General features: G+C 43.9%; 1 protein-coding gene across 3 annotated transcripts in view; it reads right to left on the bottom strand.

Moving 5' to 3' along the window:
• MAP2 (microtubule associated protein 2) overlaps nt 1–27,691 on the bottom strand; it is a 319,652-nt gene that overhangs the window by 75,415 nt on the left and 216,546 nt on the right. For all 3 annotated transcript variants that reach the window (XM_026647705.2, XM_026647706.2, XM_026647707.2), the window contains exon 5: nt 24,542–24,823. In XM_026647705.2, the coding sequence (XP_026503490.1) occupies nt 24,542–24,803 (262 nt within the window). In that variant the 5' untranslated portion in view covers nt 24,804–24,823. The remainder of the gene's footprint in view (nt 1–24,541; nt 24,824–27,691) is intronic.

The raw sequence follows: 27,691 nt of genomic DNA, 5'->3' as shown, positions 1-27,691 counted from the left end.
ATGGAGAATCCAGTGAGAGCAAGGATGATAGCACACCAGATATAATTTCCTTTAGCGTGGGTGAGCAGGTGGAGAGGACGTATTTTAAGTCAATGCCCTGCACATAACTTTACAGCAACTGCTTTCACAGGCAAGTAATGCAGGCTACTAGATTTACAGTTGACCTACTGTGATCTTTAAAGTTCAAATGAACATTCCAAAAGGTTTCTAAAATAAACATTTTTTCTCCGTGTTTTTCCTTCAACAAGACTGAGTTTCTTCTGAGAACTAGAGATATGGCTGCCTGCCTTCCACAGTCACCTGAGTCTAAAAAAATGCTGGGACAAAGCCAACGTTAATTTCTTTACTGCAGAAACTTCATATGTAATGAGGTATCAAGACACTTGCAGGCAAGGAATATTTCCCTCACAATTGTTGGTCTTCATAACTGACATAATTTACTCCCCTCTTGACTGGTAGCCAGAAGGGCAACTGATAATAATAAAGTTTTACTGACTGCAGCCAGCAGTAAATGACAATGGAAGAGTACGCCAGTCCCAAAATGCATCCAGAGTATACCAGGCAAAGCTCCATTTTGCCACCCAACCTCTTACATAACCATAGCAATGCAATACTGACCGTTCACCAATGTTACACAATATTGTGTGTGTGTGTTTATGAGAGTGACTCATCTTCCAAAGTTGACCCGTGTAAATAGCTGTTTCCACTGACTAGAGAATATGGATTGTTGATTTGGAGCCCATGGTTTCCCTTCTGAAGCATGTACAGAGTGCAAAGTGGAAGAACTGCACAGAAAAGACAGGAATGGGGGAGTGGTAGCTCAACTGCACAGTCTACCTGCTTCTTGGCAACCTCTGGTAGCCCTCCATCACAACGCCGTATGGTTGAGGCTCTGGGATACTTTGTATAGGTAGGCTGGGTATGCAGGGACCAGGGAACATCCATTCTATATTACATGTTCCCCTGCCTAACCAGTAGTATTTCCCCTACCTTTTCGGGGTAGGAAATTAATGACACCAATAAAGAGCCAGGCTTCAAGGGACTTGGTGGGTGTGAAGAGCAGCATGGAGCTTCACAGATACCCATGGATCTGTGGGGGCGGGGGGATAGTGTCCTGGGTTTCACTGCATAAAAGAGCCAGGTACTCAGTCATCAACACAGAGCAGTAAATCCTGGCCCATTTGATTGTTTTTTTAACCCCTTTACAGGTTTTACCCCAGGAAGAAACTCCTTTGTCCGGAGTTTTCATGAAGTGGCAATTCTCAGTACTTACTACCCCGCTGAAGAAAGTAACATCACTGAGTCATTTACAAATTTGTGCTGTTAGCTCAAATCAATCCCTGTAGTGGAAAAGTTTTCACAGAGAACCAACTCTGGGTGCTGCTGCATGTCTTATTCTGGGGAAACAGGGTAGAAAACAGGAGCTATTTTCAGAATAACATTTTAAGGAAAGACCACAAGAGATTCATTTTTCAGATGCAAACACTAGCACACAGTGAGATGAATACACAGCTGGCACTGTGGATTATAATCAGCAAAGCACAAAAGTTGGAGAGAGGAAAGACCTAATAGGTCATTCTTTGTCCATCTCCCACCCAGCACAGGACTGTTCCCAGCAATATAAGCTGAAACCCTATTAAAAGTTACCTTCCTTGCTATAAATTTAGACTTCTTTGCATTTAATCTTTCTCAACAGAGTGAAGGGATCCTCCAAAGGACTGCAGGTAGCTCCTATCATCTCAGTTCCTATTCTCATTCCATTTCCCAGAGGCAAGCATTATACTGAGAAGAGAGAGAGAGAGAGAGACTGCCCTTCTGAATAATGGAAGCTTAATTTCAGACATCCCCCAAATAAATAAATAAATAAACTATATAAATTGCCTCCGAGGATTTTTATCAAGCAAGGCTCACTTCACAGCACTCCACTGATGGATATTTTTGGTGACATGGGAGATACAGGCAGTTCAGCAGGAACAGTGTTTTTGCTGTTAACGACTGCTGGAAAAGGACAGACACTTTTGTACTAATGCACCCTATAAATAGCAGATCCAGTGGGTAAGTCAGATACTTGGAGGGTAGCTATTGAGACTCTTCATCGTTTCCTCATGGTTCAGTGAAAGTTCAAGGAAGACGAAAGATAAATATCAACAACAAAGAAGAGTACATCCTTCCCGCCAGGATGCCAGGCATCATGGGAGCTTTGCTTCTGTTAGAACTTTTGTTTCTTCAGAGATTTCCCCCCACCCACCTGTTTAACTAGAAACACATTGTCTTCCTCTACTTTTCGACACTGAAATGACAGCAACAGGTACCGAGTGATGCAGAACATGAGTTTCTCAAAGGCACTAAAGATTCCAGCTTAGTGTGTGACTTTACTTGAATGGAACAGCAAAAACTCAGCTTCAGAATGTTTTCCTCTCAATCAGCCACTTCCCTTTTTTATCAGGAGAAGGGGTGCTCATGCTGATGGGATGTTGATTTAGAATTTCTCTTTGTAAACTTGCTAAGTTTGAATTTTGAGAACATGTCAACAGAAACGATGGGCTCACTAAAGAAAAAAGCACTGAGAAGAAGTCAATGCAGCTACACTGATGTACACCAGCTGAGGATCGGGTCCAGAATATATTTAGCTAAGGAAGAGATGAAACAGCTAAATGGAGCATGGAGGGTACAGAAGACAGGGACTGCGATAGCGTTACCTCAATGTCATCGGTTAATACATAGCCCTCCATCATGGACTCTATAGTGAATGCAACATTATGAATTACCTTCTGATGGCTCTTTAAAAAAACACCTTGACAACTGGCAGTCTCAGCAGAGAGGCCAAGAACTAATAGGCATGAGGACTGAACTTCCTTCTCACCTTCAGAGTTGTCACTTCTCATACATATTGAAGCATATTGCCAGGTCACCGTGAGGAAGTCTGCACGGCTGCTGCCGATGATGTTGTAACTGCTCTCTAGATAGAAACACAGAACGCCAGTCTCCTGTGCTGGTATGTTTCAGGAGCACTTTTGTTTAATTCAAATTCATTTAAAACAAAATTAAAGCTCAACTGAGTCAGGGATCTGTGCTGCTGGGCTAGAAAAAAACGGTTACCTACCTTTTCGTAACTGTTGTTCTTCAAGATGTGTTGCTCATGTTCATTCCATTCTAGGTGTGTGCGCACCCATGTGCACAGTCGTCAGAGATTTTTGCCTTAAAGGTATCTGTAGGGTTGGTTGTGGCGCTCCCTTGAGAGCTGTGCCCATGTGCTGGTATGTTAGGCACCGCCGACCCTATGCCCTCTCAGTTCCTTCTTGCCAACAACTCTGACAGAGAGGCAGGAGGGCGGGTAATGGAATGGACATGAGCAACACATCTCAAAGAACAACAGTTACGAAAAGGTAGGTAACCATTTTTTCTTCTTTGAGTGCTTGCTCATGTTGATTCCACTCTAGGTGACTCACAAGCAGTATCTACGGAGGTAGGCTCGGAGTTCACAGCCTAGCGACTTGCAGCACTGTTTTACCAAAGCCAGCATTGTCCCGTGCCTGCTGGATAAGTACGTAATAGGATGTGAACATGTGGATGGATGACCAGGTGGCCGTCCTACAGATGTCCTGAATAGGCACCTGCGCTAGGAAAGCCGCTGAAGAGGCTTGCGCCCTGGTTGAGTGAGTGGTTACAATCGCTGGAGGGGGCACCTTTGCCTGATCGTAACAGCAGAGTATGCAGGCAGTGATATAAGAAGAAATTCTTTGAGCGGACACTGGACAACCTTTCATCCTGTCAGTCACCGTGCCGAACAATTGCGTCAAATGGCGGAATGGCTTGGTCCTTTCAATGTAGAAGGCTAGCGCCCTCCTGACGTCTAGGGAATGCAACCTGTGGTCCTCATCTGACTTATGCAGCTTTGGAAAAAAGACAGGTAAGTAAATGTCCTGGCCCGTATGAAACTGTGAGACCACCTTGGGCAGGAAAGCCAGGAGCGGCTGCAGCTGGACCTTGTCTTTGGAGAAGTCCGTATAGGGCAGTTCCGAGGTAAGCGTCCTAGTCTCAGGCCCGGCGTTTCCATCATAGACAAGGTTTACAGTTTGGTTCAGTTGCTTTCAGCATCCCCATGATATGAATTGTTCCAGCACCCCTTCACGTGGCCTACCCTGAAGGAAGAGTGAGACCCCTTGGGGGTCTGGGACACTGAAAGGTTTCCTCCAAGAGACTGTTTAAAAGCAGGGATGTAGCACAGATGCTGAGAGGTGGATCTTTCCATATGCAAGCAGTGTTTCAGATCACTCTGATGCCATCAGTGTGCGGTCTTAGGCTCCTCATATAAGAGAGGAACCATCTCTGGTTATTCTTTCTATCCACAAGTCTATCTTATACTAGTATGATGAAAATGGATCTTGAGCTTGCAGTACCAGTGGACTATTCCATGTAGCTTCTATACAAATATGACCTGTTTATGGTACATGCAGAAGTTTAAATTTAATCTGCTGCAAGGCACGATGAATGCTCTAGGAAGAAACTGGAAGAGAGGGATGTTAGGAGGGAAGGTTAGGAAAGAAATTGATCTTCTACGGAAAGAGACAGAGGCCTGTGTCAGATAGCATATGCATTCACAATGCCACCAACAAGAAATTAACAGTGGTTTGGATTAAAGTGAAGGAGAATTCATGCTGATAATTTGCAAGCAGAAATTAAAACAGGGTTAAGGAAAGATGCAAATAGTTACAAAGAATTAAATAACACTCCCCACCCCCTCCTAATTTTGCTAAATTTTAGGCAAACACAAGAAAAGCATGGTGAAGAAATCAGCTGTATGTGTGCTTGTGAAACTGGGAAAACAAAACATTTCAGACAGAATGCTCCTGTCAAGAATCTCAATAGGGTGCAGAACAGTTTCCTAGGTAACCAACGCTAATTACTGCCAAGGTGGAAATAAGTCAACAATGAAGGCACTGAGTAGTTTGCAGTTCTCAGCTAAGCAAACATCCTAAATAAATTCCTTGAATAAGGAAAGAAGAAAAGTTACTATTTGCTGTCTATGACTAATTTGAAATGTAAATGGGGCCTGTGGAATTCCTATTTTGCTGTATTGCAATTTACAGTGAAGGCCTAAAGACCAGAGAGCTATTCTGTTTGTTACTAGACATCCACCCAGGGCCTAAGCCTGAAGTCTTGACTCAGGCTGAGCTCCCTCTGAAGTCAGTGGGAGTTTTACCTGAGTAAACAGTGAAAAAAGATCAGGATTTCACCTAAAGACTTTTTTGGTAGGCGCATTTACAGACAGGAAATAGGAATCACAGGCCAGATCGCAGTTGCTGTGAAGTAGACTAGCTCTGCTGACTTGAAAGGAGCGATGCCGATCTAACCAGTTGAAGATCTGGCCCCATGTTTTCACCTGCTAGCTGATGGCTACAAAATAAGTTATTGCAACTCCATCCAGCGACCCTGCAATATGTGAAAATACAACATGGCATTCAATCATCCTTGAGGCTTCAAACACAGTGAGGCAACAGACCAGGGAAGAGGACGGATCAGGGGGATGGAAATAGGCTACCGGCCTTTCACCTTTAACTCACTGATTTAGTCTTGACCCAGACGGTGGTGATTGGAGGTGATTACCTGTTTGGTGGCCTGTGACAAATAAACTGGGGGGTCTGCCTCAGTCTATTTCCTAGTTATCAAGCGTCCACATCATGATAAACACGACATGCTAATGGGCATCCCTGGCTGCAGTGTCACCAAAGCAGCCAAGAACTGACCCTGTGTAGAGTCTGAACTAGCCTCTCCTTCCGAGAGGGGTGGTCCATTGAGCTAAGTGGTTAGACATATCAGTGGGGTGTGGCTGCGTGCTGGACTGCGTGTGCTGTGGATAAATATCGGACTCCAGACACTTGTTTTTTTCCACATTAAGGGCAATATCCTCTCCCCTATGATAACCCAGAGTAAATGGGTTTAGTGAGAGGGTGCTCCTCCTGGGATGTAATCCCCCGCCTCCTCCTCCTCCTCCGGCTTTGGAGTGCCTGCAGCCTCACTCCTCCAGTAATCTCTGCAACTGTGCTCAGTTCCTATGACAACTGACTTTGTCCTGTTGGGAATTCAGCATCCCTGTATATTCAGATTAAAAAGCAACACTCAAAAAACCTCACAGACTAACTGCACTGCTGGAATTCTGAATAAGGGACTCTCCTTTCAGTTGCAGTCCTTCTGCCTCTAACCTCCTGGTCTTCAGGAAGCCACTCTCACATGCATTCTCTCTTCAGCAGTCACTGCTCCAAGCCTTGCCCAAAAGGACTGATGTTAGCACAAGTGTTTTGCCAGCTAATTAATTTTAAAGGCTATTTCCCCCCTCAAAAACGAGTGATATTTGGAATTAGCTATGTGACAGATGATGTCCTGTTCTACAGAAAAAAGCGAAAGCCTATCAACTCCTCCAGCAGAGGGAAGACATCGGGAAAAAATTGCCACAGGCAGGAAGGAGAGAATTAAACATTGAAATTAAGAATTCACCAGTCTTATGCCACAGGCTAGCAAAAGGAAAGTTAAGATCGTGTAAAGGGCACTTTTACCCATTTATCTTTTGTCTCTGGGTGTATAATACTTAGCCCTTTTCATCCATAGATCACAAAAACGGGTAAGAAATACTACCCCAATTTTACAGGTAAGGGAACAGAGGTACAGGAAGATTAAGGACAAAAGAGGCCAATGATTCTGAGCACCTCAGTTTTTGAGAGAGACACTTTGGGACTGATTTTCATTAGTGCTGAGTACCCAGCGCTCAAAGCGGAGGCAACGGAATCAGCAGGTCAGGTGCTCCGCGTCTCTGAAGACCATGCCACACGGCGTCTCAAGCTGAGCACCCAAAAATCAAGGCATTTGAAACCAGTGGCCACTTCTGAAAATTTTACAGTGAGTGACTTGCCTAACTTGGAGAATCAATGGCAGATCCAGGACTAAAACACAGGCCTCCTGACTTCCAGTCCAGGACTCTCATAAAAACAACAACCAGACGAGCACACAAAAGAAACACCCCTGTAATGTGCTTATGAAAAAAATCCTAGAATGTCATGGTTTATTTTAGTCCTATTGCTGGAAGAGTTATTTCCCCGACCTTGTGATGAAGAATGCTTTTTTGCTTCTACTTTTTTAAAACAATGGGCCATATTCTCAGCTGGTATAGAATGGGCATAGCTCTGGGGAAATCACTGGAGCTATGCTGAGATACACCAACTGAGAATATGCCCCTTTGTTCTGATGTTATATTGAAACAACAAATGTAGAGTAGCAGTCAAAAAGGGTACAAATTACTCATACAACACAAAACCAGACATTTCCCTCATATTACATGATCAAGTTTAATTTTTTTTTAAATTAACATAACTTTACAGAATTCACATATCTGCTCTCAAATGGATTTAGTGGGAGCAAATATTTATCTATAAGTAGGTCCTTGATTTTGATATCAGTAACATCCACAATAATTGGCAGGAGGATGTGAAAGGCAAATAATGGGAATGTAGGATTTCAAGTTAGCCTCCCAAGCCAGAACTTTTTTTTTTTTTTTAATAAACAGCACCACAACAAACCTCCCCTCCATTATCAACACTTTAACTATTTGACGGCACAAGGTGCAGGGCAATGGTGAATCTTTTTTGCACCCCATGTTTTATTTTACAGTATTTAATGGGAGGCACTGGATGACTTCTCCAAGGCTTTTGACTTTATTTGCAAGATGAACCTGGTGGAGAACCAGCCCTTTTGGGTTAGACTGTGTGGGATACTGCCCATCACATGGTTTAGACATTGATGTAACAATGTAACAATTTTCATACAATATAGCATTTATAAAAGGATGATATTGTGTCTCGCATTTGATGGAGGTGTCGACATGAATTACGCTGCTCTTCAGAGTTCTTGGCCCTTATCGATAAATTAAATATTTTGCAATTGACTTCGGTGAAAGTATCAAGGGGTTTTATTGGATGCCTTGAAGTTTACTTCCTGAGGCTGACAGACTTTGATTCCCTGAAGAAAGAATCTTGACCTTAACTTTCTCTCCTTATGATCTCAATAATCTTAATATGTGGGATCAATGCCTAAAAACCTAATTAATCATTCTGGTAAAATCTCCTCCATTCTCCCCAAAGTCTCAGACTTTCTGTCTGTCTCTCTTGCTAGATTCATCTCCTGGTCTACTGATCTCCTTTCCTGAAGTCACATTCTTCTTTAGTCTGTTCCTGCCCACCTCTCCATCTCCCACACCCTATCTCCTTTCCCACTGTCTGCTTTTCACCAGCCACTTCTTCCCTTTCTCTCTCTTATATATATCCTGGCTCCACTCCTGGTTCCACTTCCACTCTTTTGTTCTGTTGTTTAGTTCATCCCACCTCCTATATCAGAATCTCCCTTCCTTTCTTTCTCACCAGTTATACTTCTTCAATTCTAGGTCTCCAATTCTGCTCTCAAGTGAGTTGCCCTCTCATTCAACTTGAACTCCTTGTGATCACAGTTCTCCTTGGTTTGGTTCCATCGTCTTCTATTGGCTCTCCTCAGTGTGTGTTTCAGCTTCACTGCCCTTACTGTGTGTTTCCCTGATCAGTCAGACTCTTTTAACAGTTATTTTAAGATTGTACAGCAGAAACTCCAAATCTGAAGGCACACAAGTGGCCAAATACACAAAAGACCACTCATCCTGTGTGCCAGGAACCATCTTGAAAAGCTTTAATTAACCACGCCTCCCATCTCCCCAAACACACACAATGTATGTTCATTAATCAAACGCCCCCAGAACGTTGTCTATTGGCTGCAAACCAGAACATCACAGGGTTAGTTCCTTTACCATCTCCTTAAAATACAAAGGTCAAATAAAAGTTAAATAAAGTGATGCTTTAAAAATGGCTGCTCATTATTGTACATATTTTGCTCCCTGTATCTTCTGAGTCATATCTTCTTAACTTTACTGTCTGCAACAAAATTTTTACTATTGCCAGCACTCCAGAGCCAATATGAATGCAGGAAAAACAAGCTGTATGCTACTCTGTCTGATGCATCATCAACACAATTTCCAGCTGAAGCGTGATACCAAAAACACTTTGTGCCAGACCCTCAGCAAGTGCAAATCAGCACAGTTCCGTGGACTTCAATAGAACTATGTTGATTCACGCTAGCTAAAGGTGTCATTAATATATAAGAAAACAGCTACATTTTTCTATACAAAGACCAGCCTTCAGTAATCACAAAGGAAAAAATGCTTTGACTTCAAAACAGCAAATCTGATACAGAATTTGATATTTAATCCATTGAAGGAGATTAAATATGGGAAACCAACGTCTTGCTTTTACACTTACTTTTCTGAACCTCAGTGAATTTTAATTTATTTAAATAAACAGATTTCTAGGGCCAAACTGTCTGCTGATGCAAATGGATGAACTGCCATTGAAGTCACTGGACTTGCAGCCATTTACCTGAGCAGACTATTTGACCCTTAAAGTTCCATTTCACTATCCTGCATAGATAATTTAATTACATTTCACGTTGTTTCCTGCAAGCTTTTAAAAAAAAAATATATAAAAGAATGCCACACAAACCATCTTGCATTTAGGTTAAAAGGTAACATTGACATTAATGCCCAGCACACATGGTTTATTGTTATCCCTTGTTTCAGTGACTGAAAATCATTTTCTGTCAATGCAGCATAATTCTGACACTTCCCATTAGAGGTACGGTAACATGTAAATGCAGTAGTAGAATGCCCTTTTCCCCTTAAGGCTCACACTACCAGTCAGACACTGCTTAAGCAACTAGCCCTGCAATGCAGCACCAGCTGCACAGCTAATCGGCTCTGAGCATTAATTCCCAAAGTACTACCCTAACTGCATTAAGGCAGACGTCCTTCTCTTACTGATTGCAAGGAATGATGTTGCATATTTATACGCATGCACAGAGGGTAGATCCAGCAGAGCAGATTCCATCAGAATTTTGCATACAAACGATTGGAATCCCATGGAAGAATCCAAAGTCAAAAGGAGTTGAGTTTGTTTTAGAGCAATTCTTCTCCCTTCTGAGGTTTCTGTCCTGTTCATATTTTCTGTACTGTCTCTCTGTGCTGGCACTATCCACACGAGACTGGACTCATTAAGGAGTATGCCCTGCTAGGTCATTATCCCTGACCCAGATTGATCCCTGACTATTTACAATGCCGTTTCCCAGCCCGCGGCTTAGTACAATCAACGCCCATCCCTAAATAAAAAAGGATCAGAGAAGATTAAAACCAATGTAAAGGGACCATGAGAAATAATTTATGATCCTGATTCAATAAAGAGGATCCTGTATGGCAAATGAAGGGGAAATGGGTTATCAGTCAATCTCTTTGATTTAAAACTATATGCCAAGGCAATAATAAAAGCAACATTGGGTCAAATTCTGAGTTTGTTTAATCTGACAGTCTGTAGCATATAAACCTCAGACAGCATGTAACTAGCTTCACACACAGTTGATTGATCCTGAAGAGGTCCAGGTCCAGTGTGGATAGGGGCATGTAGTGGGGCGGCTCCCCGCACTCCAGCGGGAAAAGGGTTAAAGTCAGCCCTGGGAGAAAGTTGTGGCTCAGAGCTGCTAAGCTGGGCTGATGGGGGAAGTGGCCGCAGCTGGGCCATGTCCCAGTCAGGCCACAGCTGGCCTGTATAAAAAGGCTGTGAGCCAGAGGCCCAAAAGAAGCCTCTCTCCAGGCTGGGAGAGCAGGGCCTGGCTGCCTGCGGAAAGGGCACTAGGAGTGAAGCAGGGCTGGGGAGAGCCAGGGGAGCTCCAGGCTGGCAACTCCCCAGACTGCAGGGCCTGGTCCAAGGCCCATACAGGTACTGGGAGGCAGAGGAAGGCAGCAGGTCTGAACCCCCTTGCCTATGATGAGTGGCTTTTACACTGCAGTCTGCCAGGGAGCGGGGGCTTGGTGATGACTGGCAGTAGCCCAAACTGAGGCAAGGTGGGGATTAGAGGGTTGGGGGTTTCCCAGAGAGGGGAGACCCATAGAGACTGGTGGGGATATTGCCAGGGGGCAGCCCCCAGGTAAAGGGGAGCCGGGGTCCGGGAGGGACACGAGGACCAGCGGGAAACCAGCGTGCAGAGGGCTTCCCGGAGCTGGAAAAAGAGCTAATTCCCAACGACCAGCAGGAGGTGTCGCAGGGGTGAGTCCCGCACCGTTACAGGGCAAGAAGGAGATTTGCATCGATTCCATAAGGGGAGGTGCAAGAAACACACTCCTTGGTGCCAAATCTAAGCACCTCTTCATGCCTCCCGGGCAGAACCGTTTCTTCCACACAGCCAGGATTTGCACTAGTTTCCATCTCCATGGTGTCTAGGAGGGCTCTGTACAGTGGAGTTTACTGGGACCAGGATTTGGTTCATTGTGAGCAGTGGGAGATGCTGACCTAGAGGGACATTTTGAATGTTGACAGAGGGGAAAAGGAATGAGGAAGAGCTATGAAAGCCCCAGGATAGAAAGCAGGGAGTAACAGGTGATAAGGGAGGAAGGGGGGGGGGAGGGGTAGCTCAGTGGTTTGAGCATTGGCCTGCTAAACCCAGGGTTGTGAGTTTAATCCTTGAGGGGGGCACTTGGGGATCTGGGGCAAAATCAGTACTTGGTCCTACTAGTGAAGGCAGGGTGCTGGACTTGATGACCTTTCAAGGTCCCTTCCAGTTCTAGGAGATGGGATATCTCCAATAATTATTATTAGAGAGAGAGAAAACTGAGAGGAAAAGAAAAGAGTGAGGGGCTGACATGATAACCAACTAAAATATCAATGTATATTTAAATAAAAAGGGGGGATTGTACCAAGAGACTAGAACAGTTTCTCCTGCCTGGTTTCTCCTAACATTACAGCTGACCAGCAGTTAGCATAGGCACCATTGCATTGGGCTCAGCCCTGACATGATGCAATCATTGTGGGTGAACTGGCCCCGTCTCTAGCGTACAGTCTAACACACGCTTATGAAAACAGTTTCGATACGTCAGCTCTACCAGCACCTCTCCATGGTACAGGCAGCAGAAATTGCTGTTCTTTAGTAATGTTTCTGTTTAGAAGCATGCACTGTATGGGAGCAGGAGCTTGAAGTTAGTTTTATCAACACTTTAGACAGCACTGTACTTGAAAACTGCACCAAAGTGATCATGTACTGGCATGAATTAGTTTCAAGGAATGAAATGTGACCCGTTTCCTCCCCCCACCCCCACCCCACTAAAATATACACTGGCTCTGAGTGAAATTGATTTCTGTAAAGTATTGAATCTACTCAGTGCCAAGTGAAAATGACTTTCTGAAAGCAGTTATCAGGTTTTCTTTCTTAGAGATAATGATATCTCATGCTCACTTTCCATACCCTCTGTGTGGTTGCCTGCCCAGCAGATAGCTTTCAAGTTTTCACTAAGTGTGTTTCCAAAGATAGGAGGAGGTTCATTCACACAATCTGATCTACACAATTGTGGCCTGGTGTCTTGATTTTGTGCACGTCAACAAACAATTCCTTGCACCTGACAGTTCTTTTGGCATATTCTATGCAACACATGCCTGGAATAATAATACATAAATCGAGACTTTGCATTTCTGCAGTGCCTGATCTGAATGTGCTTTACAAACACAGCTAACCTAGCCTCATAACAACTCTGAGAGGAAAATGCCCTTATTATCATTTTACAGATGGGAAACCAAAGCACAGAGAGGTTTAAGTGACTTGCTCGAGGTCACACAGGGAGTCAATGGCCATACTTACCCAATGTCTCTCCCTATCTACCCTGACTCCCCTAACCTTGAGAAGCAAACGTCTACAAAGATTCTCACTTCCTTTGTCAGACAGTCTGAATCTAGCTCAGAACCTTTGCAGAGAGGCTGTGCAGCTTGCAGCGGGTCCACTTCTGAATGCTAAATAAGCTCCCAGACTACATACTTGCTCTCAGCGGAGCTTAAAAAGAAATCTCAGACAGTGCACTGAGATGTTGGCATGGCAACGTGGAAGAGAAAATCTGCACCCCCCAGCATTCTTAGATGCAACAGCAGCTTGTTTATGTGACTTGTTATTTTTTAAATGATTTGATGGCAGCCCTCTTTGCTTGGGAGATTAGGGAGCATATCTTGCTTTGTATGAATAGGCATATATTTAATCTTTGCATGCCACGGTGTACCTGCATTTAACTAGACACATATCTGGGCTGGGGGGAGGGGGAGTATGTGCAGCTGGCTGTGCTGGAGAGAGGCTGGTCTAAGTCACAGTGTCCTGCATTTGGGTTTGCGGTTGTGGTTAGCAGTGAATGAATAGAGCATCAAAACCACAGACATTAGTTACCATAAAATGAAAATGAGAGAAAGTGATTTGAAATTAATATAGGTGACTCGGTTAATGCCCTGCCCAGGGGTGGTGGTAAACATTGGCAGAGCTTCCCTGCACCAGGATCCTCAGGGACCACAAAGCTCATAACTGCCTGAGGCTGCTAGCAAAGGACACGGAAACTTTAAAATGAGGTAAGCAATATACACTAAACCCTCTTGGGGCACAGTCAGCCAGTGGAGTTACTCCAGGGATGAATTTGCCTGCTTCTTTGGAAGGAGTCATAAAGGAAAACCTGCAAAATTTCACCCACCTAGCTATTTTAACTCCGATTACAACAAGAACTGTCAGAACCACTGCAAAGCAAAGCTTTATGCTTGTTTAATTGACCATCAGACAAATCCTCTGGCCTCAGATCTGCACTTGGATGGGAGATTATACCCTAGCATGGACCAAGATGATAATGAAGTTTAATGATAATCTAAAGACCCCTTGCCATCATCCCTCCCCACTGAACTTTGTAATGCATGCCTGCGTTTTTGCCATGCTGCCAAGCAAACAGGTTTCGTTCTGCTTGAATGAGAGAAACAAAAGACACTGCCTTTGGTACAGTGGGAGTGAGGGTGTGTCATGACAGCTATCTTTCCTGCTTGAGCCAGCTGTGTCGTTTGGAGCCACAGGCAGCGATCAATTTAGCAACGTCTGATGGAGAACTGACAAGTCGCTCCAGCCTCAGCTTCTCTCAGCGGCATGTTGCGAATGCTAAATAAGCTAAAATGGCCATAATAGGCTGAGATGACATTTTGTTCACCACCAACTTATGCACATGGCCCCGACTCAGGAAGGGCATTTAAACACCTGCTTAACTTTGACTCCAAAGGGACTTAACCACATAGTTAAAGCTGAGCACATGCTTACGTGCCCTTCTGGATTAGGGTTGCTTTCCTGAATCAGCGCCACGGCTGGTTTATATAATTACTTTTTCTAATTTCTGGTACCCTTGTGCCCTTTCCCCTTCCCCTCCTGTTGTGTATCTTGCCCTAACTTAGATTGCAAGTTCAGGGTGGGAGATGGTATTTTCCTATGTGTTTTGTGGCACGTAGCACAAAGGGCATCTCTGACTAGGCCCTGGCTGCTGCTGTGATACAACTTAAAAATAATCATTATAAAATTCTCAGCCTTCTTTATGCAAGTGACTTGGCAGTATGCCCTGCACAGGAGATGCTGAGTAAGAGCATCGTCAGCTCTACTGCTCCTTGGTCATTTGAACTCAGGTGACGAGCAGAGGGGTTTGAGGAGGGAGACAGGTAGCTATTCACAGTACAAATGCTCTTGGCACCACTAAGGAGCTCTGCTGTTGGCCTCAGAGGATGAGCAAGACAGTTGCAAGAGACAGAGCTAGAGAGACACCTCTTGTGGAGGGGCAGGGTGACCTGGCAAATGGAGCGCTGGGAGCCTGGAATCTATTTCTGGTGCTGCCACTACTGCTGTGTGAGCTTGGGCAAGTCCCTTCACCTCTCTGTGCTGCAATATCCCCTCCCATCCTTTGTCGGTCTTGTCTACCTAGATTAAACTCTTCAGGGCAGGGACTGTCTGTTGCTATGTGTTTGTACAGCTCCTAGCACAATGAGCCCTGACCTTGATTAAAGCCTCAAGACACTACTGTAATATCAATCATACTACTTCTGATACTCTAGTAATGGCGGAAGCAGATTGGCCCATTGCACATAATGAGGAGAGAGTCTCAAAACTCCTACTAGACCAGCCACTAATGTGGGACAGAGGCAGTAACACTGGAAGGCAAAGTTCTGTCCAAGGAGGGAGGATGGGGATTATCAGCAATATACAAATCAGCCCACCGTAGTGACTATAGCCAGGGTCTGCCTCTTCGTTGAGTGTACTTTAATGGACAGGATATTCCTTCTTCACGCAAGAAGTGAAGGATGAAGCACAGAATCAAAAGCAGCAGCGATCTGTCAATTTCACATCCCTCACAGTAGAAGCTGGCTATACCAGAATGATAAGAGCATCATTAGAAATTTTTAAAAGGCCGTTTCAGTGAATACAGGTTTTAGGATACATCATGCATTAAGAGCATGGTTGGAATGATATGTTGTCAAAGATTTTTCAGCCACATGTCAGCCTTGCTATTCTAGTTGTTATATCAATGGGCTCTCCAATGCCATTACTGATGATGTTATCTGGGAACATCAACGGCAACAAGTTAGCCCTCTTGTTGTCATGACTACGGAGTTGTATTCAGCTCACATCTCCATCCTGAAAGAATCTTAGCTATTTATTCCTGGTTCTCTTATTATGCTAACATGATAAGAAAGAACACATTACAACTAATTAAAATAATAAATGGGGCCAATTTATTTATTTATTTAACCAATACAACTCATTCGTTGTCTCTTCCAGCCAGATTCAGCCTTGAGGTATGTGACTGTAACTTCCGTGGAGTTAGTCTACGAAGGCTGGTGTAGGACGGGATTGTCAAAAGTGCCTGAATGATTAGAAGCATAGGCTGGAATGTTAAAAGGCGTTTTATGGCATTAGATGATTGACAGGTGAATTGCAATGGATGCCTAACTCCCTCAGGCATCTTTGGAAATCCCAGCCATAAAAGTATTTGTGCTCCTAAGTCACTTAAGAGCTTTTGAAAATCCTTCCCTTAGGCATTCAGGGACAGACTTTTCAGAAGTGTCATTACCTACATTGGGGCCAGATTTTCCAAAGAGTTCAGCTCCCATTTAGGAACCTAAATAAGCAGACATTCATCACACAGCGGCTCTCGCTGCTCTCAATAGCTCTTTTGCAAATCTGGACATTTCATGTGGGTGCCTAGATGGGAGCTGAACCCCTTCTAAAAGTCTGGCTGAGGACTTTCGAAAATCTGCTTCACCGCTTTTCTATACATTGAAGCAGACGAAGAGTCAGCATCCAGGCAGCATGGCAACCTTGTCAGCTCAGAGAAGAGACATGATCTTAAAAACGGCACTCTGTAATGAAAAGGGGTGGCAAAGAGTTAAAATACAGCTCCCTAAATACTAAAAGAGACAGTGACTGATTTATGAAATTCCTCAGAGGGAGGGGGAAAACCAAACACGGGTGAGGATTGAACATCTTACCAAACTTAACAAATGATCATGAAAGCCACAGAAAAAGACCGAGGCAAGGGCAAATGCATTTGCAGCAGTTATTAAACAAACAGAACTAGGGGACAGCTATTTTAGAAGGTGGGAGGGAGAATTACCCTGGCCTCATTCCCAGTCTCCTCCAAATGAACCACTGAGGAGGGGCTATACAAGAGTCTTAACAGAGAATGGGGAAAAGTATTTCCCAAGGAATGCCCCAAAGAGCTTGTACTCGAAAACTTCTGTCTATGCCTTCTCCAACAACATAATTTGATCACGTCTGATATATTCAGACAAGATGTCACAGAGAATGAGATTCATGTTACTTCTAACATGCAGTGCATGAATTTCAGATCTGTGAAATGCAATGTATGTTTGCTAGTGTCTATCAGCAAGCAAGATGCATGGTGTATAGTAATTACTATCACAATTTCCTGGGGAAAAGGAGAGAGACTGGCATGCTTAATTAAAGCTTCGTCCCTGTGGGACTTACCAATGAAACGATAAGAAGTATTCTTTGAGCTTTTTAAAAATAATGAATGAAAGGGAGTAAACACAAAAATCAGATTTATCTTTAGATCTCACTGATTTTCCTTCTTCCGAGCTGTTTCATTTGCTTCTCCTACCTCTTGTACTTTGTTCTAAATGTATTCCAACTGAAAATGCACAGTTGAAACAAAAGGCAGGGAGGTCCCCCCCCGCATGCCAGATATTATACAACTCCGGCTGGAGCCTGAAGATGCTGTTTTAATTCTATTAACACTATGTCAGCTTCAAAACTGCAAGGGCTGTGGTGCAGTGTGAATAGCTGAATGAAGAGGAGAAATGCTGCAGTAATGTCGGGACTGCCAAAATCATCAACTCCCACTGTCTAAGCTCCCCTGGAGGGCAGAAGGCTGATGCCAACAAAAGCCCCGTTTGCTTGCTTGCTGGTGCTGTGGAAGTATCATGATTAGTGTGTGTGCATGTCAGAGAGTGAGAGAGAGACAGGGTAGGAGAAAGGAAGATTAAATTAGGGAAGGGATCAGAGGGAAAAAAGTATGAATGTATCAAGGACAAATTGATTACCAGGCTGAAGCAATTTCAGTGCGAGGGAAGTTGGTATACACATCCTACTGTGCTCATGAGGCTGCAGTTCAGTCCCCAGACTCTCCCAATTAGGCTTGACAAATGCAGCAGCTTTTGGAAGCAGGTTTGCAGATGTGCCAGAGTCAAAGTGGGGAGAGGGTGCTCTGGCTCTCTTTGGGGCTGCTGGCCTGGTCCAGCTCCCATTAAAGTCAATGGAAGGTTTCCTCACTGGTTTTCAGTGGGAGTTGGGTCAGGCCCCAGCTGAGTACTAAGTGCTAGTGAACTTGAGCAAGTCTCTGAATCACCCCCCGTGCTGCAGAGTCAGCACAAGCAATTGCGCACAATTGCTCCACTTGACTGGGCTCAGACTCCACGTGGCAGTGCGGTCTCTCAGCATTGCCTGGAGGAAGATTACGGTGTTTATAAGGAGGGAGTGCAGGGGCCAGACACAGACATAAGAACCTACATTGTACGTTACTTAGTTTTATTGCTGTGATATTCTTTCTGACCCCAGGAGTACAGTATTACCAGGCAGACCGGTGGTTCAGTGTCCTCACAGGTATGTCTACACAGCCCACGACAGCTGTAAAAGTGGCTGAGTATACAAGCTTTTGAGCATCTACACAGCTGTTTTTAGAATGATAGCGTGAACCCCGGGAGACTGAGTCCATTGATGGGCTGGGAGGCTTGCTGCTGCAGGCTGTGTAGATGTAGCCATGGAGTGCTGCCCTGGGGGAGACCCAGCTTTGATTCCCGGCATGGTGTATTCGCTGCCAGGGGCAGCGCGCCCTTAGAATGCTGAAATGGCTACGGGTGCCTTTCCGTGGGGGTTGGGGATGAGACCAGCCCTGGCCAGACTCCTTAGCCAGGAGGCCTGACATCTGTGAATTGTGAAGCCTAAGCAACCGAGGGCAGTGTGCAGGAAAACAGTAGTATGGATCGGGGGGCTTTGTCCGTGTGATACTGTATGGTGGTTAAAGTGGGCGTGAGCGTGCTCTCGATCACCGTCTCTCTCCTTGGGAAATGAGTCTCAAAGCCAACTTGCAGGTACACACTGCTTCTATTCCTCAGATTTAGTAACTGTTCCAGGACGGCCCTTCGGTGCAGGATCCCAGCTGCTTCTCTGGAGAGAGTTAATGCCTGTTTACAGACTAATGGGTCAGGGAGGAGTTTTGTAAACATATTTCTTAAATGTCTCCATGCAGCAGTGATCACGATTAACCGCTCTATAAAATGAACAGCCCAATCAGGAAGTACGTGAATTCAGAGGGTAACAGGACTTGCTTCTCCCCAGGTTTCTTTTCAGGCCATTCTCCCCTCACTGCCCTGAATTAGCTCCCCTGAGGCAGTGCTCATTGTTTCTAGCAGGGCAGATGTTATTTCATCACTTTCTTTTTACTGTCACTACTTCCTTTCTGCGTGTGTCTCTTCTGTTTTCTGCCTCTTCCTTGCCCCCTCGCTCTGCCACCAAACTCTTTCTCTCTCCCTTTCTTTTATGCTCATCTCTCCATTCCCTTCCCACAGGCCCTGTATCCCTCCCAATCCTTCCGTTCAGCCTCACTCTCCGCTCGACCCCCAAGTTCACTCCCTCCCGTTACCTCCCCAATTTCCCCTTCTCCTCCTGTGTCACCTACTGCCCATATGTTACCAATCTCTGGGCCCCACCAAAACACCAGAAACCCCCCACCGCAGAGCCCAACCATCTATCATGTACTCCCTCCCATACACCTCTCCGGTGGATTTATATTCTCTGGAGAGGGAGGCTGGGCTAGTCACTTGTTTCACTGTTGGGCTATGGTCTCTGCTGTAATTTTTCAGCAGCCTGTCCTCTCCCCGAATATTAAGGGGTTGTGCAGATCAATGAAGCACTTCATGTTTGTCAGTCTGTCAGGACCAGCATTCGGCACATTGGCAACAGCCATTTCTTCTCTGACATGGGATAAGACAACAAAGTACCCCGGCCCAGGCCACTATCCTGTGGCTCTGATAATGTCATTCCGGGAACTCTCTCAAGTTGTTAAAAAGTAATTCATCAGGTAATTACATTAGCAATCCAAACCCCCTACGTTATAGCCCTACTTTAGGTATATCATGAAGAAAGAGCTCAATTAACTGAGTCATTATACATAACGACACATTAAAACGGCTTATAAGGAAAAGATTTTACAATGAATCCAGCTATTTTTACCTCCAATTATATAAATTGGCCAGATTAGTCATCACATTACTGAATACAAAAGAAATTCAATAACAAATACATTTTAAACATACTAAACAAGCCTGATCATTTAAAGTCCTTTGCAAGTTAAATATGTGTTGGATTTTGAATTAATAACCTACTGAAGGTGTTGTGAGGCATCGATAGGATTCCAGAGCTATCCCTTCCAAATTCCTGACCAGGACTTTTCAGTGACCAAAGTGCTACTATCGCAGATTTTACAATGAGTCAAGTGCATGCTGGGAGAAGACACTCCAAGATTATTCAGGACTGTGCAGATACTGATTCAAAGCCCACTGAAGTCAGTCCACTCAACAGTGAAGTACATATTTATAAAGTTTATACAGTAATACTCCCTTTAGAACACATATTTCACATAACAACAGTTGGCTTCATGAGAGCTACAGTTCTGATCCTGTATTCCTGGAGCGCCCAATATATTTCCTGGAGCACCCAATATATTCATTGAAATTAATGGGGTGTGTGTGCACACACACACACACTTACTGATTTATATGAGTATTTTGGGTGTTCCAGGAATATATATAAATCAGGGATCTCTGGATCTATTCTATTCTCAATAACTGATAATGAAAGAATACATTCATTTTATAGAAATAATTCATAAAATATCACTGCCAACACTTGCACTCTGTGCTGGCTACGAGTGGGGTAATTGGTGCTCTTGGAGTGCCAGAACATCTGACTTTCACAGTACTGTTCTCACAGTATCTCATCATCATGATCTCTCCTCTCAACAAGGCAGCTTGCCAACCAAGCCTGATTTCATTCTTTCTTTAGATTACAAATTTGGTTGATAAAGGTATCTGTACAGATCTAATATACGTAGACTTTTTAAGGCTATGTCTACATTACAGCGGTAAGTCGACCTACGCTACGCAACTCCAGCTACATGAATAACGTAGCTGGAGTCGACACGTCTTAGGTTGAGTTACTGCGGGGTCTACACTGCGGGGGGTCCTGTCGATTTACCTTACTCTTTTCGTCAGGGGTAGAGTACAGGGGTCGACTGGAGAGCGATCTGCTGTCAATTTGGAGGGTCTTCACTAGACCCACTAAATCGACCACCGGTGGATCAATCTCAGAATGTTGATCCCGGCTGTAGTGTAGATGTAGCTTAGTATTGCATGACTTTCTGATTACAAAATAAGCACTATACAGTATCAATGAAGCACATGTTAAATGGGAGAAAAGAAAGAAGGCCGAAGTGGACACTTTTATATACAAGGAATCTGCTATGCTACTGCCCTTCCTTACACTTTATACAACAAAACGACACCAAGAATGACTTTCTAAGGACTATTCCACAAGCTTAAAGCTGGATCCTGCCCCACTCAGTCTTATGCCACTGACTTAAATGGGGGGCAAGATCAGGCCCCGAGTCTACCCCGCTGCAGTACCCTCACTGAAATTCCCCTCCATTGATTGTGTTTCCATTTACAAGGGGGACAAAGATCCTGCTCTGTAACTCAGCCATTACCAGTACGATACCAAGGGAGATTAGTCAAAGCCACTGCAACAGGCTGACACAGGGGATTCCAAAATTGAGGTCAGGCTCAGTGAATCTTATGCAGATGCTGAAAGAGAGACACAACAGTACATTTTAACGGCGCAACCCTAAGAATGTCACTTGCGGTGAGGTATTATACATGCTTCAGTGATAACGGTTATTTCCCCCTTCAGTTTCAGAGTTGGGGAAGGTGCCTTTGTCTGAGCTGACTACCTCTAATGCTGGCTTTCCTCTCAGCCCTTGAGTTTTACAGCATGAGCTCTGTGATGGGGGGGAGTGGAGGAGAGCCATGGCAGAGGGAGGCCACACCACGCCAGGCAGTGTCACGGGTGTTTGGGGTCTACATCTCAATTTCTTACTGGCACCTGAGTTAATCAGAGGCAGGTGAGCCTAGTTAGGCTGAAAGCCTTAAAATGGAACTGAGCTCTTATCAGAAAGGATTAGGCAAGTGTCTAGTGACCAGAAGAGAGGTCCTGTTTGTACTCATGCTTCCATTCAGGTATTTTTTGTCCTATACTTATAGACTACAGCACGAAGACAGCACAGCCAGGGTTTCTTCTGGTATGTGTTACTGTGGTTGCCCCAGAATAAAACACGATAAATAAATTTGAAGCCCCAGTTTGGTTTAATTATATTGCTTTACCTTGCCTCCCTGTGCACTTTCAACTATAAGTTCTTAGAAGTGTGTTGTATTTTAGGTTATTATTAATTCTTGGTATTAAAGTAGCACCTAGAAGGCCTGACTGAGCTCAGGGCTCCGTTGTGCTAGAAATTGTAGATACATGTAACAAGAGTCAGTCCCTGCCTCAGAGAGCTTGCAAAGTAAATACCTAGATAGACAAAGCGTGGGAGGGTAAATAGAGGTGCAGGGAAGTAAAGAGGCCCAGCCAACCTCACACAGATTAGTGGCAGAGCCAAGACTTGAACCCCGGTCTCCGACCCCCTAGTCTAATGCCCCCGCCATTGGACTACACTGCTTCAACTTTAAATGCCTTATTGGCCAACCCCTTGCCTCTGAAAGCATTACCTAAAATATAAGAGAAATTACGGAATTAGCAAGATGTTTGCTGCTCTGCACTGCCAGAGCCTCATCCCATCTCATTCCCCATCTGGACACTGTACAAGTAGATTATAAGGCCTATCTTAGGTACTTATATGGCTCCCATCACTGTAGCGTTGTATTTATCCTCACAACCCTCCAGTGAGGTAGGGCAATGGTATTATCCCCATTGTACAGATGGGGAACTGAGGCCCAGAGAAATTAAGTGACTTCCCCCAGGTCACACAGGGAGTCTATGGCAGAGCAGGGAACTGAACCGTGACCTCCCAAGAAAACATGACCTATCAGGAAAGGCTGAAAGAATATGGCATGTTTAGCCTACAGAAGAGAAGACTGAGAGAGCCTTTGACAACAGCCTTCAAATAGGTATAGTGTTGTTATAAAGGGCTGATGATTAATTGTTCTCCATGTTCACCAAGGGTAGGACAACAAATAATCAGCTTAACTTGCAGCAAGGGAGATTTAGGTTAGATCTTAGGAAAAACTATCCAACTATGAGGATGGTTAAGCACTGGAACCGGCTTCCAAGGGAGGTTGTGGAATCCCCATCACTGGAGGTTTTTAAGAACAGGTTCGACAAACACCTGTCAGGGATCATCGACCTGCCTCAGTGCAGGGAGCTGGAGTAGAGGACATTTTGAGGTCCCTTCCAGCCCTACATTTTTACAATTCTGTGTCCCAGGCTAGCTCTGTAACCACTGGACCATCCTTTCTCTAGTACTTGTTGTAAAGTGCCAAGCATACAATATAATAATAAAATATGAGTGGAGAGTGTGGGTGATTAAAAAAGCATTATGTACAGGGACAGATTTTTCACCTTACGCACCCCTAGGCACAGCATCTTTAGTGTCCCCCCTGCCTACAGCTGACCTTTGTGTTGCACACAGTTTTAGAGAGGTCAGGCACCCCTAGAACGCAGGCACCCCTAGACACGTGTCTACTGTGCCTAACTGGAAATCCGGCCCTGACTACATATGACTATTTGTCGCTAAGTATAGAAGGAAGTTAGATTACTGGGAAGGGAAAGGGATCCTTCTACCCAAAGGACAACCAAGAACATGTCTGCACTAGTGCTTGCACATCAGGTTTACTTTATCGCTGGGCTTTTGAGTTGTTGCTAACCACAAGGATAATCTTTCAACATTTAAATCTATATATTTTTAACAGACCTATCATTTCCAGCACAATCGCTTATGAAACTACTTTAGGGTCTGGAGATTAAAAACTGTCCAATTGCTGAGCAATTATGGGTGGCATAAAGTGCTGTCAACAGCCAGTAAATGGTACTAAAATGATCTTCTTAGCATGCATGGATGGATGCATTGAGGGCAGCAGTGCCCGTAAAAGAGAGAAATTCCCTTGCATTGTGCATTTAGGGCTTAAACTGTGAGTTTTGCAAAGGAAGGATTGCTGTTTGCTTCTAAAATAAGATGCCCGTCTTGGATATTTCATTAATTTTGATACAATCAGATTTTTTTTCATCAGGCCGAATCCTAAAGTCTTTATCCAATTTACACACCAATGACACTCCCAATGATTGCAACGGGAGATATGCCTGTATAAAGTCAGAAAAAACACAGAGGGCCAGAGTATGGCACCCTTACTAATGTGAGTAGTCCCTTTCTCCATGAGTAATCTCACTGATTTCAGTAAGATACTACTCAATGGAATGCTGGCAGAATCTGACCCTGAGAAAAGACTTCAGGATTTCCCCTAGGAAAAGGGGAGCATTATCACACAGCAACTGATTGGGTTTTTTTGCTTCATGATATCACAATAGGCCTGACTCTCATCTCCCCTACACCAGAATATCCATGGAGCTCCTTGGGGTTTACACCTGACTTTCACCAGTCAGAAACCAGGCCCAATGTCATATATTATTTAATGTTTATATTAGCGTATTGCCAGCTGTCCTGAATTAGGATCAGGGTTCTGCTATGGTGAGCACGGTACCTACACAGATGAAAAAAACATGGTCCCTGTCATGAAGGGTTTGGGCTACCCCATCAAAGCCCAAAGTTTTATGTTACAAGTCTCTTTTTTGCAGTGGAGCAATTAAAAGGATAGCAAAGGAAGTACTTATAAAAAGCAAACACCAGGGCTTTGCCCTCTGAGAGCTCGCACTGCACACGTGGGAAAACGCAATGTGTTCACCTTCAGACCAAAGTGACCTCAAAGCAAGATATTATAGGAGAAAGGGAGGGTGGGCCGGAGTCTGGCTTTGTCACCTGCTGTTTCTCTGTCTCCTGTGGATAGCTCTCCATTGATCCCATTCTCTTTGGTTCTAGAGTATGTGCCCTGTTGCCCGCGTTCACCATATCCTGCTTCCTCATCCTCTCTGTATGGAAATCCATTGGCACTTCTGACCAGTCCGGCACCTGCACCAGCTTGCTCCTTAATTTCAGGGGAATGCGGGTGTGAAGAAGCCTCTGTTAGTTGACTTGAAGTCCAGTGCGGTGCCTTGGCTTCATCCTTCCTATCATCTGCCATTTTTCCTCTCTTTCTCTGTCCTGTAATTACATTAGTAAGATAGATCAGCAGTGATCCGGGGATGGTTTCCCCGGCTCATTGTTTACAACCCTAGCATAGCACATACACATTTCTCAACTACATTGTCAGGGAACCCCAAACCACTGCTAGGCAAGGGGTTTACAAGTAAATCAAAGTTCACTCTGTACATGACTGAGTTGCTTTAAAAAAGATTATTAAACTGTACAGGCCAGTTTCAGATTGACCTCAATGGATTACGCTGGTTTCTGCCACTGAGTTCTTGATGGAAGATCTTTCATGAATCAATTTTGGGTTCAGTGAGTTCAAAAACATTTGGACATAAGTAATGGCAAATGACTCATTCCTCATGGAAACAATGACATCTCCTGGTGATGGAGGAGGAGAATGTGATGATGACTCTTTAGCTACAGCTACTATTATTAATTATTAGTAGTATTGCAGTAGCACCTAGAAGCTCCAGTTATGGACCAGGACCCCACTGTGCTAAAAGAAAAAGATGCTCCCTGCCCCCAAAGAGCTTATAATATACCGCTAGACATGGCAGAAACAATATTCATGGATATTCATTTGGATTCTGAACCTACGTTTGCCTTTACCGCATTTAGATCCCTTCTTATTCATGATTTGCAAATGTTCACACACATTTCTTTTGTTCACATAAATGTTTGGGGAATAGCTGCTCTTCATACAAGCCTTTGTGAATAAAGGTATTTATGCATGAACACAAATAATATAACACTTTTCCTCATTTGCTAGTCTCCTGTTTAAAATGTTTCATTCATTCCATCAGGGAGCAGAAAAAGTGCCATGGGACTTAGGCTTTGTCTTCACTGTACAAAAAAGTGTGGTTTTATATCGAGAGTTAGCTATCTCAATGGACAATCCTAGTGGAGACAAGGCACAGGAGTTTTGACCTCGATATAGCTAGTCGAGCTAAACCCCAGGTGGGAAGGGCGTCGGGCTGACCTTGACTAGCTAACCAGCTACGTCATGGCTAAAGATTACTTGCGTCTTATCTCCACTATGATGTAAAATCTTGATGCAAAGAACACACTTTTTTTTTTTATCAGTGAAGACAAAGCCATAGTTGGCCAATCCCAAAGAGCAAACAGTCTAAGAAAGCAGTTTGCGAACAACAGATAGGCTGAAAATGGCTTGTCAAAACTATTCTGTAGATAGTTAGGATAAACAAATGTATTCACCGGAATCCGGATCAGTTTGTAGCTGATTTGCAAACAGAGCAAAAGGCTAAATTGTCTGATAATTTCTACACAGCAAATAATTTCCGTCACTCTAATCATATATTGACTTTCTGAGCTACTGACAAATTTTTCTTTTAATGAAAAATCCTGTTGAAATAAGAATATTAGTGTTCAGTTACAATAATAATATCAGTCACTCAGTTTAACCCCCATATAAAAGTGACTAACATATATACTCACCTGCAGAAATATAGCATTGTGTATATTAGGTACCAGATAGCATACTTCTTTGGGGAACATCGGACTGAGTAAAAACCCTATAATATTTTCTCTTTGCTGTAGTGAAAATGGGAAGCTTAGCAAAATCACAAGGTGCATTGGGGTGGACAGAAGGACTTATGCATCTCAGTCAGCCACAAAAATATGATACTGTTTTATATTAACTAGTCCTTGCCCTGTGCTTTCTCCCAGAGCCAATGCTAGGCCTAAGCAGACTAAGCAATTGCTTAGGGCTGCAAACATCTCAAGGGGGCCCTCAATTTACTTGTTATTATTATTATTTTCATAAGAATTTGCCTGTTTTAGTATTGTATGTGTGGGGAGGCCCACAAAAATATTCCTGCTTAGGGCCCCCAATGGGCTAGCACCACCACTGCTTCCTCCTCTTCCTTTATTCTCTGTTGTAAGTCATATCAATTAGGTTTCTTGTGTAAGAGATTTCAGCTCATACAATGAGTGCCAGGAAGCCATGATGCAGTCATCTCAAGTCAACCAGCAGCCTGGAAAATGTTATTGGTGGAACGGAGGAAGAGAAAGTACAAGTTGGTGCCCTCGTGTACTTGAGGCAGTCATCTGCCTTTAATTCTCGTCATGCTATGAAATTAAAAACATTTTGTGACCAAAGTTCTTTCCAGAAACATGAGAGCATGGGGCAAATTCTTACCGCTGGAGATAACACATTAACACACTGCAAAAATCAATGGATTTCACTAAGGAGGGTCATGTATCTGAGGGCAGAATGTAGCTTGTTCTGTCAAAAAAAAAAAAAAAAAAAAAAGTATATACCCAGCTGTGTTCCTTTATTAAACTGAACAAAAGCTAACAGAAATATTGACTCAAAGTTTCCATCCACCCATTCAAAGCATTTAGAGCTAGATCCAAAGCTCCTGGGGGTTAATGAGAGTCTTTACACTGACTTCTAAGGGCTTTGGATCTGGCCCATATATCACATTCTAACTCCAGAGGTTATTGTCTCCAAAAGTGAAGACAATACCGAGAATCATCATGTTGAGAGGGGTTTATACAATAGCAAATGCAGGGAAAGCGTTTCTGATCATCATTTTGATAAAAGTGATGGTTACAATCACAGCGCAACAATCCTAATGCTATTGTCTCCAAGTGTCCCTTCCCCTTCAAGTTACACACTTCTTCGTTCTCTTCCATTCCTGTGGGAAGGGTATTTGCATTCTTATCCATGCTACAGAGAGTCCTCTACGACAGTAACAGAAGTGCTTTCATCTTTAAAAGTAAATATCGTGGGTGGGTTTCAATGGGAATTATGTGTATCTGGGGGCAGAACTTGGCTCAGTATGCATAATAGATGGTTAGAGAGTGAAACATTGCTGAATTCATTCTAGACTCTGTTATTCATAAAGTGCTCTCACA

This window comes from Terrapene carolina, unplaced genomic scaffold (genome assembly GCF_002925995.2).
Source record: "Terrapene carolina triunguis isolate 2854851 unplaced genomic scaffold, T_m_triunguis-2.0 Scaffold62, whole genome shotgun sequence".
In the NCBI taxonomy this organism is placed as follows: Eukaryota; Metazoa; Chordata; order Testudines; family Emydidae; genus Terrapene; species Terrapene triunguis.
Note: the sequence above shows the minus strand (reverse complement) of the source record. Positions and strands in the feature narration are given on the sequence as shown.